The 16518-nt window shown below is 38.7% G+C and overlaps 1 protein-coding gene and 1 pseudogene across 1 annotated transcript; both read left to right on the forward strand.

Moving 5' to 3' along the window:
• Positions 1-4377: 4377 nt before the first annotated feature.
• Positions 4378-7231, forward strand: LOC119497953 (annotated as a pseudogene).
• A 4192-nt stretch (positions 7232-11423) lies between these two features.
• LOC119497943 (odorant receptor 131-2-like) lies at positions 11424-14055 on the forward strand. The gene is made up of 2 exons (XM_037786387.1): positions 11424-11576; positions 13182-14055. The coding sequence occupies exons 1-2, from the start codon at positions 11424-11426 to the stop codon at positions 13977-13979; spliced, it is 951 nt and encodes a 316-aa protein (XP_037642315.1). The 3' UTR covers positions 13980-14055.
• The last annotated feature ends 2463 nt before the right edge of the window (positions 14056-16518 follow it).

Here is a 16518-nt window from a genome sequence, read left to right on the forward strand (position 1 = left end):
GGTCTGTTATACATAGCAACGGTTTGTTATACATGGCAACGGTCTGTTATACATAGCAACGATCTGTTATACATGGCAACGGTCTGTTATACGTAGCAACGGTCTGTTATACATAGCAGCGGTCTGTTATACGTAGAAGCGGTCTGTTAAACGTAGCAACGGTCTGTTATACGTAGCTACGGTCTGTTATACGTAGCAACGGTCTGTTATACATCCCAACGGTCTGTTATACATAGCAACGGTCTGTTATACATAGCAACGGTGTGTTATACGTAGCAACGGTCTGTTATACATAGCAGCAGTCTATTATACGTAGGAGTAGTCTGTTGCACGTAGCAACGGTCTGTTATACATAGCAACGGTTTGTTATACATGGCAACGGTCTGTTATACATAGCAACGGTCTGTTATACATGGCAACGGTCTGTTATACGTAGCAACGGTCTGTTATACATAGCAGCGGTCTGTTATACGTAGAAGCGGTCTGTTAAACGTAGCAACGGTCAGTTATACGTAGCAGCGGTCTGTTATACATAGCCGCGGTCTGTTATACGTAGCTACGGTCTGTTATACATCCCAACGGTCTGTTAAACATAGCAACGGTCTGTTATACATTGCAACTGTGTGTTATACGTAGCAACGGTCTGTTATACATAGCAGCAGTCTGTTATACGTAGGAGTAGTCTGTTACACGTAGCAACGGTCTGTTATACGTAGCAACGGTCTGTTATACATCCCAACGGTCTGTTATACATCCCAACGGTCTGTTATACATAGCAACGGTCTGTTATACATGGCATCGGTCCTTTATACATGGCAACGGTCTGTTATACGTAGCAACGGTCTGTTATACGTAGCAGCGGTCCGTTATACATCCCAACGGTCTGTTATACGTAGCAACGGTCTGTTATACAGAGCAACGGTCTGCTGTAAAGAAATAACAGACCTTAGAACCCCGTGATTGACCAATCAGAATCGAGGGTTCAACACAGCGGTGTAATAATAGTAATAGTTTGAATGTCAACGTCATGAATGAAGCTTGGAACTATTCCGTACAGCCCTAGTTTATGACTTGTTTATTGTGAAATCAAAGATAACAATGTTAAACAGAACATGATGATGTGATATAGTCGCAACAAATGTCTCTGTGATTAAACTTTTCACCAGCCTCATGAGAGGATTATAGCTGAGTACATTTTAGATCATTATGTAACTTTTGTAGCGTGTTATGATCCTCATCTGATATTAGTGATAACCTTTCATATCTAATGCAGTAATCAAAGCTGCAGTATAATAAGATTACATGAACTGACTTTTTAATTCTATTTGCCACGTCTTTAGTACAAGTCATGGCCTATGCAGTGGTCCGGCTTAGAGCTAAATTCACTGTCATTTACCAACACTTAAATTTGGAGAAACCTGACATTATCGGTTTTATTTATTGACTTATAATGTGTGGATCACCTCATCATTAAGGTTTAAACTAGAGTGTAGAGAAAAACTGTTTTTATATTACCCTCATTTTCCAATTCATGGTCACTATGTTTTCTTTGCAATTAAATTGTTGTAAGAAATAATATTGTATTGTAATCATTTCTAAGATATTGTTGAATTAAAATTAAGTGGTTTTATTTTTCATAGTATATCAACTAGCGCTGTCAAAGTGAACGCGATAATAACAGCTTAACGCCACTAATTTCTTTAATGCATTAACGCAAACGACCTTTCGGAGGTTGTAGTGGCTCAGTTTTAAAGCTAGAGTGAAGATAATGGTATCATATGAAACTATAAAACCTGATGAATCCATCGGTACCAACCATGTCATACTAGCTTCAAAGAAATCAATAATTTGACACAAAAGTGGTCCTCCAGAGTCCGACATCAGAACTGCGAACGTAGCAACGGTCTGTTATACTTAGCAACGAACGGTCAGTTATACATAGCATCGGTCTGTTAAACGTAACAATGGTCTGTTATACATAGCAATGGTCTGTTATACGTAGCAGCGTACTGTCATATGTAGCAGCGGTCTGTTATACGTAGCAATGGTCTGTTATACGTAGCAACGGTCTGTCATACGTAGGAGCGGTCTGTTATACGTAGCGACGGTCTGTTATATGTAGCAGCGGTCTGTTATACGTAGCAACGGTCTGTTATACGTAGCAACAGTCTGTTATACGTAGCAATGGTCTGTTATACGTAGCAACGGTCAGCTATACACGGCAACGGTCTGTTATACGTAGCAACGGTCTGTTATACATAGCAACGGTCTGTTATACGTAGGAATGGTCTGTTATACGTAACAGCGGTCCGTTATACGTAGCAGCTGTCTGTTATACGTAGCAACGGTCTGTTATACGTAGCAGCGGATGTTTTTCTCAGCTTTTTAATTAATTATTAATATTTCCTTTAACCTTTTTAACCGATAGCGTTTGTCAGTGTATGTTGGTTAACGGTTAAAAAGGTTAATTATTAACATCCCTAATTGTAACGGTCTGTTATACATAGCAACGGTCTGTTATACATAGTAACGGTCTGCTGTAAAGAAATAACAGACTTTAGAACCCTGTGATTGACCAATCAGAATCGAGTATTCAACACAGCGGTGTAATAATAATAATAGTTTGAATGTCAACGTTATGAATGACGCTTGGAACTATTTGGTACAGCCCTAGTTAATGACTTGTTTATTGTGACATTAATGATAACAATGATAAACAGAACATGATGATGTGATATAGTTGCACCAAGCACAGAAACAGATTTTTAAAAGTAATGTTTAAATATTTAAAATAAAATGTTCACTCTTTTATGAATTGCAGCTTAAAGGTACAGTGTGTAGGATTTGGTGACATCTAGTGGTGTGTTTGCAGATTGCAACCAACTGAGTCCCCCTCCTCTCACTCCTCCCTTTACAACACTATGGTAACGTGAGCCGATGAGTGTTAAACCGTGGTAACGGTGTTGGCCATAATAACACAACTTTATGGAGCAACAGGAAGTCAGATGGCGGCGGGCGGCACCACGGTTTAAGACTCTGCGGCTCACGTTACCGCAGTTTCACCAGAGTGTCGGAGAACTACGGTGGCCTTCAGGTAAAAACGTGAAAGTCTCTCTCTAGAGCCAGAGTTTGGTTTGTCCCTTCTGGGCTAATGTAGAAACATGAAGGAGCAACATGGAGGAGAGACATGGAGGAGAGACATGGAGGAGAAACATGGTGGAGCAACATGGAGGAGAGACATGGAGGAGCATCATGGAGGAGCATCATGGAGGAGAAACATGGAGGACTCTATGAAGAGGACCCGCTCCCTATGTAGATATGAAGGACTCATTAGCTAATGAAAACACAACCATTCTTAGTTTCAGCTGATTATACACTAATGAAAACATGGTTATTAATATTATATTACATTTCTGTTAATAGAGCCACAGAAATGTTACACACTGGTCCTTTAAAGGTTGTATTATTTTAAAGCTCCGCCAGACGCTGAGCCACGGAGATGCTCCCTGTAGATCGGATCGCCCATCGAAATCTGGAGTAGCCACGATTGGACAATATGAAACAGTCGGCCAACCCTACTGACAGGTCCTGGTCCAATGACCTACCATTCTCTGACATGCTGCAGGTCGTCCTGCATCATCCTGCTTCATATAAAACCATGAACCTGATTTCAGACCCATTTCATAAAGTGGAGTGTACTATCTGAGGTAAGAGAGTCACACTGTATTAGTGCCGTACTTTATTACGCTGTTGTTTATAGTACTGAAACCCTTTTGAACTGTATGAAAATATTATGCTCAAACACGGCACACTTTTCTAACATACAATTTAACAACTAGATGGTAAACGTGTGTTTAAAGAAGCTGTTCATTTAAAAAAATGACAGCCTGTTTTTGTTGTTTTGAGATGATCATTCAACAACAACAATATATTCACAATTTGTTGATCTCATTTCAAACTTGTTAGACGATTTTTACAGAAGCAAATACGATTTCCACTTTTCACTTTCACATAAATGATCTTCAGCTTGTTGGAAAAGTGTGACGGTGTCCTTCTGAAATAATACTGAACATGTGACTCTTGGTACTGAAGAAAAGACTAACATTGTGGAACATTTACGATCCATGCAAATATAAGCGTGATGTTTCTGGATGGATAATATTTAAGGATGAATGCTTTTACTATAAAAAGTAAAGATGAGCTACTTGGTTTTACATTTACTTTACTGTCCTTTGAATTATTTACCGAGGTATTCCTGCCATGGAGGGAAAATGTGAAAATAGGACATTATTGATATAAAGATGAACACATTCGGTTTAAATTTGCACTGAATTAACATTCAAATATTTTTGCTTGCAGGATCCTCAAATCAGCTCAATGAATTCCTCTTCTTATGGTTCTAATGTGACGACCGGTCCGACCTATCGAGACTCCTACACCACAGCTGTGGCCAAAAATGTGATTGTTCTGTGTCTTGGCCTTACCATCAACTACATCAATGGTACCCTGATTCACACCTTCAGAAAACACCAGGTCACAATCCTTTATCATTGTTTTTGTATTACACTGTAGTGCATTAATATGTTATACTGTTTTATTACATTTTATACAGCATTATATTTCTATTATATTTATATACCCTCTGAGATATACCCTCTAGAGTTGTTTTAGTCTTTTTTAGGGGGTATAGGAGGTCTTAAGGGGGTCTTTAGGGGGAGATAGCAGGTCAACTGTAGATGTCACATAGAAGTGGTGTACATCATCTGAAAGCCCAAGATTAATTTGAGATGCTGCTCAGCCCTGTGTGTCAAGTTATTCTAGTCATAAATCAGGAAAAACATGAATCCATCCCCATGCTCTATTATGTCTCATAAGTTGTTCCATTAAGACTCCAAGACCTTGAGGAACACCATAGAAAAAGCCATGCTGTGATGGGGATCAAAAACTTTTGAATTTTGGAGATTTCTGCAAGAATTGCATTTTTCAGTGATTGGATGGCGAGCACTTGTGTTGTGTAAACTGCTCAGAAACCCCTTTATTGTTAATGTAGCTAGGAAAGCCATCCATCCTCTGAATGCTCTAGGTCTCTAGTCTGATCCATCCATCCTCTGAATGCTCTAGGTCTCTGGTCTGATCCATCCATCCTCTGAATGCTCTAGTGCAGTGGTTCTCAAACTTTTTTCACCAAGTACCACCTAAGAAAATATTTGGCCCTCCAAGTACCACCATTATGACCGATGTTAAAATACAGTAACGTAGCTAGGCCTTCCCTATTCAGCAATGCACAGTTCACGCAGGAGGCAAATTTATTCCTAATAAGAATATTACTTATTGTTGACTTTTGTAAGCCACAGCCACGCTGTACAAAAAGGTAGCACTAGAACTGGCACTCTTCCACACAACTCTCATACTACGCAAGGGGCATCCTCTCACACTAGGCCTGCACCATATGAGGATAACACTGTTCAATATTGCGATGATGATATGACTTGCGATAAATAAACAAATATTGAAGTGTGCATATTAGCTATACATATACATATACTGTATTTTATGTATAGCTAGGCTAAATGTTGTTTCTAGAGCAGCAACAGTAAAGTTTACAGCAGCAAAGCCACCATATAAACTCCTTAATATCTCACTGGAAACAATCTAGGATGTTAATAAATAAAATCATATTCCTGACACGAAAATACTAAGTGAAGTCTTTAAAGACTGAAGAAAACAGACATCAGTCAGTATCAGTCCTTCCTCCTGTCCCCTGTCCTCTGTCCTCCTGTCCTCCTGTCCTCCTCCCTCTGCTGATGTGAACTGCTGCAGGTAACATTAGGGCTGATAGAGGAGAGGGGCTGTTTTGTTGGAAGGCCAGAGGTCAAGGGACCCCTTTGAGAATGGCCATGCCAAATTTTCCTTGATAAAATTCAGCCCAACTTTGGAGCGTTATTTAACCTCCTTCCCAACATATGGATTCATTAGGTTTTGTAGTTTCATATGATATTAGTAGCTTCACTCGAGTACTAAAAATGAACCTACTTGAGCCTCTGAAAGACAGTAAAGTCAGCGCGTCTCAGGGGGTTAATACAGATAAACACCAGGTATCATTACTTAATCATATATATTAGTCTGTGTATGTAACATATACCTTGCTGACAAACCACAACACCAATGTAACCTAGTAATTTTCCTCTTGTGTAGTTTCTATTTTTACTTCTATTCCAATTTGAGTTTTATATTCCTCTTATTATTTAATTTCTCTATTTATCTGTACTTAATTCTCTCCTCTGGGGCTCCATAAAGGTCAATTTGATTCATTTATAATAACTGATAAATGAATGATATTGATCTTAATAATCTAAGAAAGAAATAGATGGATTAAAGTTATAAAAAAGTTGAGATGATTTAACTGACTGGTTCCGTTCTCCCTCCCCCCCCCCCTCCTCCAGGTGTTTTATGTGAATCCCCGTTACATCCTCTTCATCCACCTGGTGGTAAACGACATGATCCAGCTCACTACGACCATCAGCCTCTTTGTCTTCAGTTACGTCTTCTACAAAATCAATGTCTCCTTGTGTTGCCTCATTATTACCTTTAGCGTCTTCACCACCCTCAACACCCCGTTAAATTTAGCCGTCATGGCGGTGGAGTGCTACATCGCTATCTGTTTACCGCTGCGACATGCTGAGTTCTGTACCATCAGGAGAACTTATATTCTGATTGCTTGGATTTGGTCCATGAGTGCGGTCTCAGCCCTGCCGGACATCTTCGTTATTCTGGCGACAGAGCCCGTACAGGTATTTTATTCCACTATTTATTGTAACAGGGATATACTGTTCCGACACCCTATACACTTGAAAAAGAGGGATGTTGCATACACTATCTACTTAACTGGCTCACGCTCTTCTTTACGTACATCCGGATCTTCTCAGTTGCTAAATCAGCTAAAGCGGCTAAATCAGCCGATGGAGACACACATAAGGCCAGAAAAACCATCCTGCTTCATGGCTTTCAGCTGCTGCTGTGTATGCTGACCTATGTATCCCATCTGTTACAGAGGGTCCTGGTGTACTGGTTCCCGAAACATTATGTACATATCCTCTTTGTTTCCTATATCATCGTCCAGATATTCCCCAGGTTTGTCAGTCCCATGGTGTACGGGCTACGAGACCAAATATTTAGACAGCATTTACAAAAGTATCTGCTGTGTACAGTGAGAGCAAACATCAACCCATAGGTATAGATAGATAGATGGATGGATGGATGGAGAGATAGAGAGATGGACAGATAGAGAGACAGATTGATAGATAGATAGATAAATAGATAGCCCAGCCAACATGGTTATTTGGGCCCCACATGGGTTATGCTGGAGGTACCTGGGTACCAAAATGGGCATCTTATCTGGGTCAACTAATGTGGGTTGTAGGTGGGTCGCTAATGGGAAATTAGTGTATGGGCTCAGAATGGGCAACACAAATGTAGCCCTGTCACATGGGCTCCCCCAAGTGGGCTACCCATGTGGGACCTAGGTGGGTCACTAATGGGAAATTAGAGATGGGTTTTGGTTTATGTTGCCCAGATTGGGCCCATATAACACCCAGTGCACTCCTGCATGAAACCCACAAGGGTAACTGGCATGGGGCCAACATGGAAACTGTGGAAAAACCCACTTACAACCCATATTTCAGCCCATGGAGTCCCCATGTAGTACCCACATAGAACTTAAGGCTGGGACTAAGATGGGTCTTGGGTATGTTGCCCAGGTATAACACCCATTGTAATCCTTCATGGAATCCATGTGGGCAATTGAAATTGGGCCATTATGGAAACCATAGCAATCCCATATAGGGCCCATTTTTCAGCCCATTTACTACCCACATGGGCCATACATACGAATGTTGGCTGGGAGATAGAGCGATAGATGGATAGATGGATAGATGGATAGATGGATAGATGGATAGATGGATAGATAGATAGATGGATGCATCTTAAACGCCACTGAGAACAAAGAGGGTTAGACTTTACGGTGTGAAAGTACACTCAGTGTTTCCCCAATATGAATGCAGCGGCAAAAATTATGACCGCTGCTGATTTTGCAGAATTTTTATCATTTTCACGAGCGGAGAAGAAAAGGGAAAGAAAGGAGAGGAGAGGAGAGGGCTTCGTCTTATGTCTTTAGAACTAACAGGGGTGTAACGAGTCATCTACTACATCGATGTATCGATTTATATTCCTACGATCCAACTACATCAATAGGTACTCTGCAAGTTGTCCTTCACTGGAGACGTATATCGATATAAAATCCATTTGCATGGTAAATAATCGATTGTATCGATACTAAGAATTTGCACCTTGTATTCATTAGTTTATTAGCACTTTTATTAGTAAAGAAATGTTAAACGTTACTGCAGGTCACTCTCCCTGTGTATGACTTCATCAACATGCGCCATCTTGCTGCTATCGGCCAGTTTATAGTCTCCAGCTGCTGTTATCTGGATCAAACGGTCATTATGTGCAAATACACATCAATGTATGTCCGTGGTAATAGCAAAGGTAAAAAAGTACTGTGCTGGTTTATAATCTAGGGCACAGAGCACGTCAAATAATCCATAGCCATAATGCAAAGGAGATCATTTCTATAACCCATCCCCATAACCCATCCATTATTATTACAGTCTAATTCCAAATATAAACCTGGAAATTTGACATTCCAAACACATAATCGGAAACAATTGTAGCCTATTATTGCCTATATCATGCAAATGACATGCTGCATGCGCTCCCACGAGTGGATATCAATTTTTGACGGATGATCACTTTATGGCACAATACCGGGACTTCTCGCTCCCTCGCCCGGTAGCGGCGTGGTGGGAGACGGGCGCCGGTCTGCATGAGCTGCCGGCGCTGCGGTGCAGAGGAGCCGGTCGGCAGAGTTTCACTTTGGGGGTGTTAAGTGACGAGGTGTTATCAATCCACAGGTGCTTTCCCTGTCCACATTTGTTGTTTATTAAGAGAAAATTACCTTTTCCCCGTTATGATATAAATGTGCACGCAGCATCGCCCTCACGTATCTAGCTGGAAAGTCTGTTGGTTCATTTTAATTTGAGTTAAATATTCTACTGCCTTGTATCTTGAGAACTGAAGCAGCGGGTCCTGAAGTTGCACTTTTTATTATTTTCAAATAAAAGTTGTATGTATTTGCCATTAATCGTTGTCTTTATTTATCCAGAATTCATTTATCCCTGATTCCCTAACAAGAAAAAGGTGTTTTTTGTAAAGTTTTTTTGTTTTTATTAAGTTCCTACATATTGAAATGATTGTGGTTGTATTGTTGCCTAAAGGGCAGGTGTACATGAGGAGATTATTTAAAGTTCTACAGTAAGTCACTTTGTACAGAAGCATCAAGTCAATGTACAGTAATGTCATTTTATTGTAAATTTATCTAAAGTGTACAGCTGGGAAGCAAAACTAAACAAAAAAGGCAAACAGCACACTGTGTGTAAATTGTCTCAGGCCTTTGTTAAAGGTCCCATATTGTAAAAAGTGCGATTTTCAGGTCTTGCACATTATAAAGCAGGTTTAAGTGCTTTATAAATACTGTTAAACTATCAAAACGCTCAATAAACAGAGAAATACACACAGCCCGTATTCAGAAATTGTGCGTTTGAAACAAGCTGTTAGGATTTCTGTCCATTTGCGATGTCACAAATATACAATACCCAAATTGTTGCCTAGCAACGCAATTCCGTTGCAATTCCATTGAAATGCACTAAAACGGAGTGTTTCAGACAGAGGGTAAATACAGGTATATTCAGGCTGACAGGATGACGAAAATAAAGCTTTTTTTTAACATTAACGTATGTAAACATGTTCTAGTAGAAACACAAAATACAAGTATGAACCTGAAAATGAGCACGATATGTCCCCTTTAAGTTCTACAGTAAGTCACTTTGTACAGAAGCATCAAATCAATGCACAGTAATGTCATTTTATTGTAATTTGATCTAAAGTGTACAGCTGGGAAGCAAAACTAAACAAAAAAGGTGAACAGCACACTGTGTGTAAATAGTCTCAGGCCTTCGTTAATGTCTACCTGCTAATGAAAGCCCAAACACACACATTGAACCAACCGATGCTCCTGATCCCATGACATCTACATTTAATTACTACTGTATAAAAGACATCTGACCCACTGTGTGGAGGATTAACATACATGACTATTACCAAGGTGGGTACATATTCCTTCTGCGTTATTCTGTGTTCATTAAGAGGCCATATCTTCATTTTTACTAAGATTTTGTGCGTGTGGCTCATTCTCATTCTTGAAAATAACAATAATGTTTTTTTTTTCTCATTAACATGGATGGAATCTCCCTCCGTGCCTATCAAGATGTTCATTATTTGTGTGCTCAGAATATATTTGTTATAACCTTAAAACTTTTTGTGTTTTGGTGCACCACCAGTTATAGCAAATGTACTGAGCGTTCTTACATGTAACAGCAGGAAAACCAACAGGTGTGATTAATAACTGTGTTCCAGTTAGCTGTCTGGTTTCAGGGTGCTGATGTTATACTGGGACACTGAATGCAACACGTCTTCTCCTGCTATGACAAGACAAAATCTTTAAGTTGATAAACATCTATTTCATACAATGTACTGAGCGTTCTTACATGTAACAGCAGGAAAACCAACAGGTGTGATTAATAACTGTATTCCAGTTAGCTGTCTGGTTTCAGGGTGCTGATGTTATACTGGGACACTGAATGCAACACGTCTTCTCCTGCTATGACAAGACAAAATCTTTAAGTTGATAAACATCTATTTCATACAATCATGTCTGATTATGTCTAATGTCTGATTGAAAAAAAAAAATATATATATATATATACAGTATGAGCAGACTTATTGGTGTAACTAATAATATAAATGATGTTTGATAGTGAGGCAGTATGCACGATACCAGGACCAGTCATTATTAACTGTATTATTTACACTTGTTGCAGTTCAGATTTTATTGTATTGATAAAAACTAGCAGGCTATTTTATTGATGTTATTTCATTTCAGTTTATTCTTTATTCAGGGCAATAAGTGGAATCTTTAAAGAGCACAATAATAATAATCTAAAAAAAACACTCTGATCTGTAACAGGAAGGTGATGAATACAGAAATGATCACATTATTCATTTATGGTGCAAATATCAGTGAGAAATTAACTCAAAATAAAACTATTACCGTTTATGGCCTGTATGAGTCCAAATCTAATTTTCATTTAACATTGTAAAGCTTTGTATTTATGAGAGATGCTTTCAAGCTTTTCAAAGAACTTGACCTGCTGATCAAATATAATATTAATCTATTATTATGTTCTGTAACGTACCCGACGGTTCTCTCCAGTAAAACAGGTCTGGAGAACCTCGTCGGTTGACTCATGAGTCTTTCAAACACCAGCAGGAATTTCACGACCGCCGTCTACCGGGACACTTTAAACACCGCCATAATCAAGAATGTGATCACTGTGGTTCTCTGCATCGCCATCAACTACGTCAACGGTACCCTGGTACACACATTCACTAAACATCAGGTCTCAGTAATGTCTATTTCTAAAAAAAGTGTACATTTGATTTCTTTAGGAGTAAGCCGTGTGCTTTGATAAATATTATAATCACGGCTGTCAATCCATTCATTTCTGTTCAAAATGAACCTTAAAGGGAGATTTGTCAGGTAGTTAATCCTTTTATCAACATGGGAGTGGACAAATATGCTGTTTTATGCAAATGTATGTACTGTATATGTTTATTATTGGAAATCAATTAACAACAGACAACACACAAAATCATATTTTTCCGGCTTTTTAAGGTGATGACAAACCTACAAGAAGAAAACTCTCTCTACTTACATCAGTGTTTGTACATACATTAGCATTTACATCACCCCTCCTGCTATTTACTGTTTTTTTCTGTTATAAAATTGTGGATTAAAACTATGGAGGACCACAAGAGTCACGTAAATAGTAATAGAGCATTTAATTGATTAATAGCTAATTGTACAATAAAAATAGGTATTAATAAATGTGTTTACAAATCAATTTATTACTCTATGGACAAAATTACAAAGTATTTCATTGTTTGATATTTTAATGGGCAATAAAAAGATTAATTATGAAAATAATTTACAAATGAAATATTAATCCATCAATCATTATCAATCAATAATAATTTATTAATACCTATTTTTATTGTACAACACAAATTGTAAAACACATTTATTAAAGGTCCCATATTGTAAGAAGTGACATTTTTATATCTTTTATATTATAAAGCAAACAAGTAAACATGTTCTAGTAGAAACATAAAATACAAATATGAACCTGAAAATTAGCACGATATGGGACCTTTAATGCCTATTTTTATTGTATAATTAGTTATTAACCAATTAAATGCTCTATAACTATTTACGTGGCTCTTGTGGTCCTCCATACAAAACAGGCAGCCGAGGAAATATACAACTGAATTTAAAGGCCGAGGGATGATTTGACATTTCAATACATTGTCTCTCTTGCGAACAAGTGAAGATACTAAAATATGAAATATCTAGATTTTGAAGTCTAATTTTATAAAATATATATATATATAAATGTAATTAATATGATAATATAATTAATATAAATTAACAACACAAAAAACAATGACAGATATTGTCCAGAAACCCTCACAGGTACTGCATTTAGCATAAAACAATATGCTCATCAGGCAACAACAGCTGTCAGTGTGTCAGTGTGCTGACTTGACTATGACTTGCCCCAAACTGCATGTGATTATCATAAAGTGGGCATGTCTGTAGAGGGGAGACTCGTGGGCACCCATAGAACCCATTGACATTCACATATCTGGAGGTCAGAGGTCAAGGGACCCCTTTGGAAATGCCCATGACAGTTTTTCCTTGCCAAACTTTAGCGTGAGTTTGGAGCCTCCTTCATGACAAGCTAAAATTACATGGCTTGTCCCGATGGATTCATCAGGTGTTTTAGTTTCATATGATACCAGTATCTTCACTCTACATTGTGTTAATAGGTTAAAGAAATTAGCGCCGTTAAATTAACTTTGACAGCCCTGATTTTAATATAGTCAGTAACGTGGTTTTTACTCTTGTCCTCTTATTTCCTAACCACTTGTGTCCGTCCCTGCAGGTCTTCAACATGAACCCTCGCTACATCCTGTACATCCACCTGGTGATCAATGACATCATCCTGCTCACCCTGTTCACCCTCATTCAGGTCCTGAGTTACATCGTCTTCACTCTCAACGTCTCCTTGTGTATCGTTCTGTTGATGACAGCCGTATTCGCCAACCTAAACAATCCCCTCACGCTGGCTGTCATGGCCGTCGATTGTTACATCGCCATATGCTTCCCTCTCCACCGCACCAACATCTGTACGGTCAGGAAGACGTACGTTGTGATCGGTCTGATCTGGGTGATAAGTACGCTCTCCATCCTACCAGATTTATTCGTCGCTTTGGCGACAGAATCGCAGGAATTCTTTCGCTCTAGAGTTTTTTGTCTTCGAGAGAATATCTTCAGAAAACCCTATCTGACAGAGAAGAGAGACGTGTCCAACACCGTGTTATTGGTCATTGTCTGGCTCACTCTTTTCTACACATACTTCAGGATCCTGTTCACCGCACAGGCAGCTTCTACAGACGCCAAGAAAGCCAGGAACACGGTCCTCCTCCACGGCTTCCAGCTGCTGTTGTGCATGCTCACCTACGTTTTCCATCTCATCATCGACGGTCTGACTTATTTGTTCCCAAAAGGGGTGCTGGACATTCGCTTCACTATCTCAGTGTTTGTTCAGGTTGTGCCTCGCCTCATCAGTCCCGTCGTTTACGGGCTACGAGACAAGACGTTCAGGAAGTACCTCAAGAGATATCTGTTCTGTACAACTTGTGCCGACACGCATCCACAAAAAACTCTAAAGAAGCCCTGAAGTCCTGTTTCGGAGTTGTTCGTACACTATTTCATACTAACGGGGAAAATATCAAATACATTTAATGCTGGGAAAGACATCAGTGATTTTGTCTGTGTGTGGTCTTCACTTGTAAAAAAAAACTCTTTACAATCTGTTTATTCTCTTTCAACTAATAAAGAAGGAATTAGCTCTCACCGGTTATTTAAACTACAACACAATCTATATTTTATTCATTTCCAAATCTTTTTTTATTGGTGTTTTTTACAGACATGGTAAAGGTCATCTATCAAATATAGAATATAACTCAGTGACTGTGACATGAAATAAAACTGAAAAAGGACCACCCCTCCACCCCTTGTTGGTCTTGGTCACACAAAAGGGAAATAAAAATAAATTAATAAATTAATAAATAAATAATAAAAAAGTAAATAAATAGAAAACAAAATAAAAAAGAGAGAAATAAAATAAAATAATGGATTTAGCTAAAAAAAAAAGAAAAAAGAAAAATGTTTAGCTCTCTCACCCTGCAAGCTCCGCTCAGGAAACACGGTCGCTATCAGGAGTAATAGTGAGGTAGTTGATATAAACCAGTAAAGGACTCCAAGAAGAATCTATATTTTATTAGCCTGAATATATGCGGACATAATCTGAAACAGTCCAAAGGAAAAAGCTACCTAACATCCGTACTCCATACAATAAAAACAAAATGAAAAAATAAAAAGGACCCTATCTTAAATCAACCCGACTTTATGATGTATACCTTCACTTTCTCCTGTTCTGATTCCACCAGAGCTGATACAGATTACTATATAAACATCTCAATACTTGGAGAAGTCATTTGAATAGAGTGAAATGGACAACAGGGTGGACATAACAATACAATAAAGTGTGTACTTGTAAAAGCTTTGATTAATTCATTATGAAGACATTTGATTCAACTCAAATCTATGTTTTGAAGCTGTTGGTGTTATTGTATTGGATTGCATCATACTGAAGATAGACTGTAAACCTCCGGACGCCAGTCTAACGGTGTGCAGTGTTGGAGCTAATGAGTCCCTAATGCTCTGGACAGGTGTTGACATTTTCCTTCAGAGTGGTGAAAACTTTCCATCTCTGGTGTCCTTACAGTAGATCATACACACAACCTCCCCCTGCTGCCGTCAGGCAAGTGATACAGGGTTAGGGTTCTGTGTATATTATACAGTCTATGTATATTTAAGGTTAGGTATTGTTGGATTTATTATGTACAAAAGTGAACCTGACTGTTGTATTTGTTATGAATAGAGGGATTGTGAGGAAGGAAAGGCAGGTGGTGTTTTTCTTTTGCAAGGTCAAGAAGAGGAAGGAGTCAGAAGGAGATAACGAAGAAGACTTGCAGCAGAAACATCACGTGCCATAAGCTCATGAATATTAATATTGTGTAAACCATGAATAGGCTGGATCAGGGATAGCTCGGGGTTCAGACTTCACGAACTGACCCATGCACTGTATGTTGTCAGGGACATGTAGGTTGGATCCAGATATCTGTAAACTCTTTTATTTTACTTATGCAACATTAAGTGTTCGGAATAAATTGTATTATTATGCTTTAACCCGTCTGTTTGGAAATTCTCTTTGTCACACAAGATTAACCAGCACGTAACTGGGCCTTGACCTCTCGGAGGTAGAAGGCCAGTTCCTTCAGTATCCGCTGCCGTACCACCAGATTATAGAGCTACTGCTGGCTACTTCTTTCCTCCCCATAAATAAATGACATGGTCCCGCTCGATGGAGTAGGTACTAGAAGAGACAAAATAATCTTCTAACGTCGACATTTGAACCTTCAGTAACTGATAGAAGGGGGCACAACCTGAATAGAAGTCACCTAAAAGTGAAACTTACAACTACGACCATGGGGGCGGATGGCCTGGCCATTTTATCCGCCATTGCCAATAAGTTACGGACATTTGGCAGGTGGCGGGTGCTAATTTCAGACCCTGGAGAGGACTGACCTGGACTTCTGCAGAAGGCTTGACATCTGGACCGAAGAGAACACACAGAATATGCTAAATAAAGTCCCCAAAAATAGTGACGTTTATAAAGTCAGTGGAGATAAACTGGAGGAGGAGAGCTCAACAGAGAGCTACAAAAAATTCTACTCATCACTATACACTTCTACAGTTCCATAATTTGACTCCCAAAACTGAGACACATCTATATTTTACATTGGTTCTCACTTTACCTGTTTCAAAAACACACAACCCTCTTAAATTATAACGTCCTTCTCTTAATTTAAATATTTTTTCAATACTAACAGGAAGGCTTTTATTCCTAACTCAGAAAATTATTTCTAATGTCTTTACATGCACAATATCCAAACATTTTAAGATACCTGACTTTATGAATAATGGATTTGTAGTTTCACAGTGAGAAGCTTTATGTATTAATCTAGAAGCTCTTTTCTGGAATTTAAAGGTCCCATATCGTGCTCATTTTCAGGTTCTTACTTGTATTTTGTGTTTCTACTAGAAACACGTTTACATGCTGTAATGTTAAAAAAAACTTTATTTTCCTCGTA

The sequence above is a fragment of the Sebastes umbrosus genome, chromosome 1 (assembly GCF_015220745.1).
Source record: "Sebastes umbrosus isolate fSebUmb1 chromosome 1, fSebUmb1.pri, whole genome shotgun sequence".
Lineage (NCBI taxonomy): Eukaryota > Metazoa > Chordata > Actinopteri > Perciformes > Sebastidae > Sebastes > Sebastes umbrosus.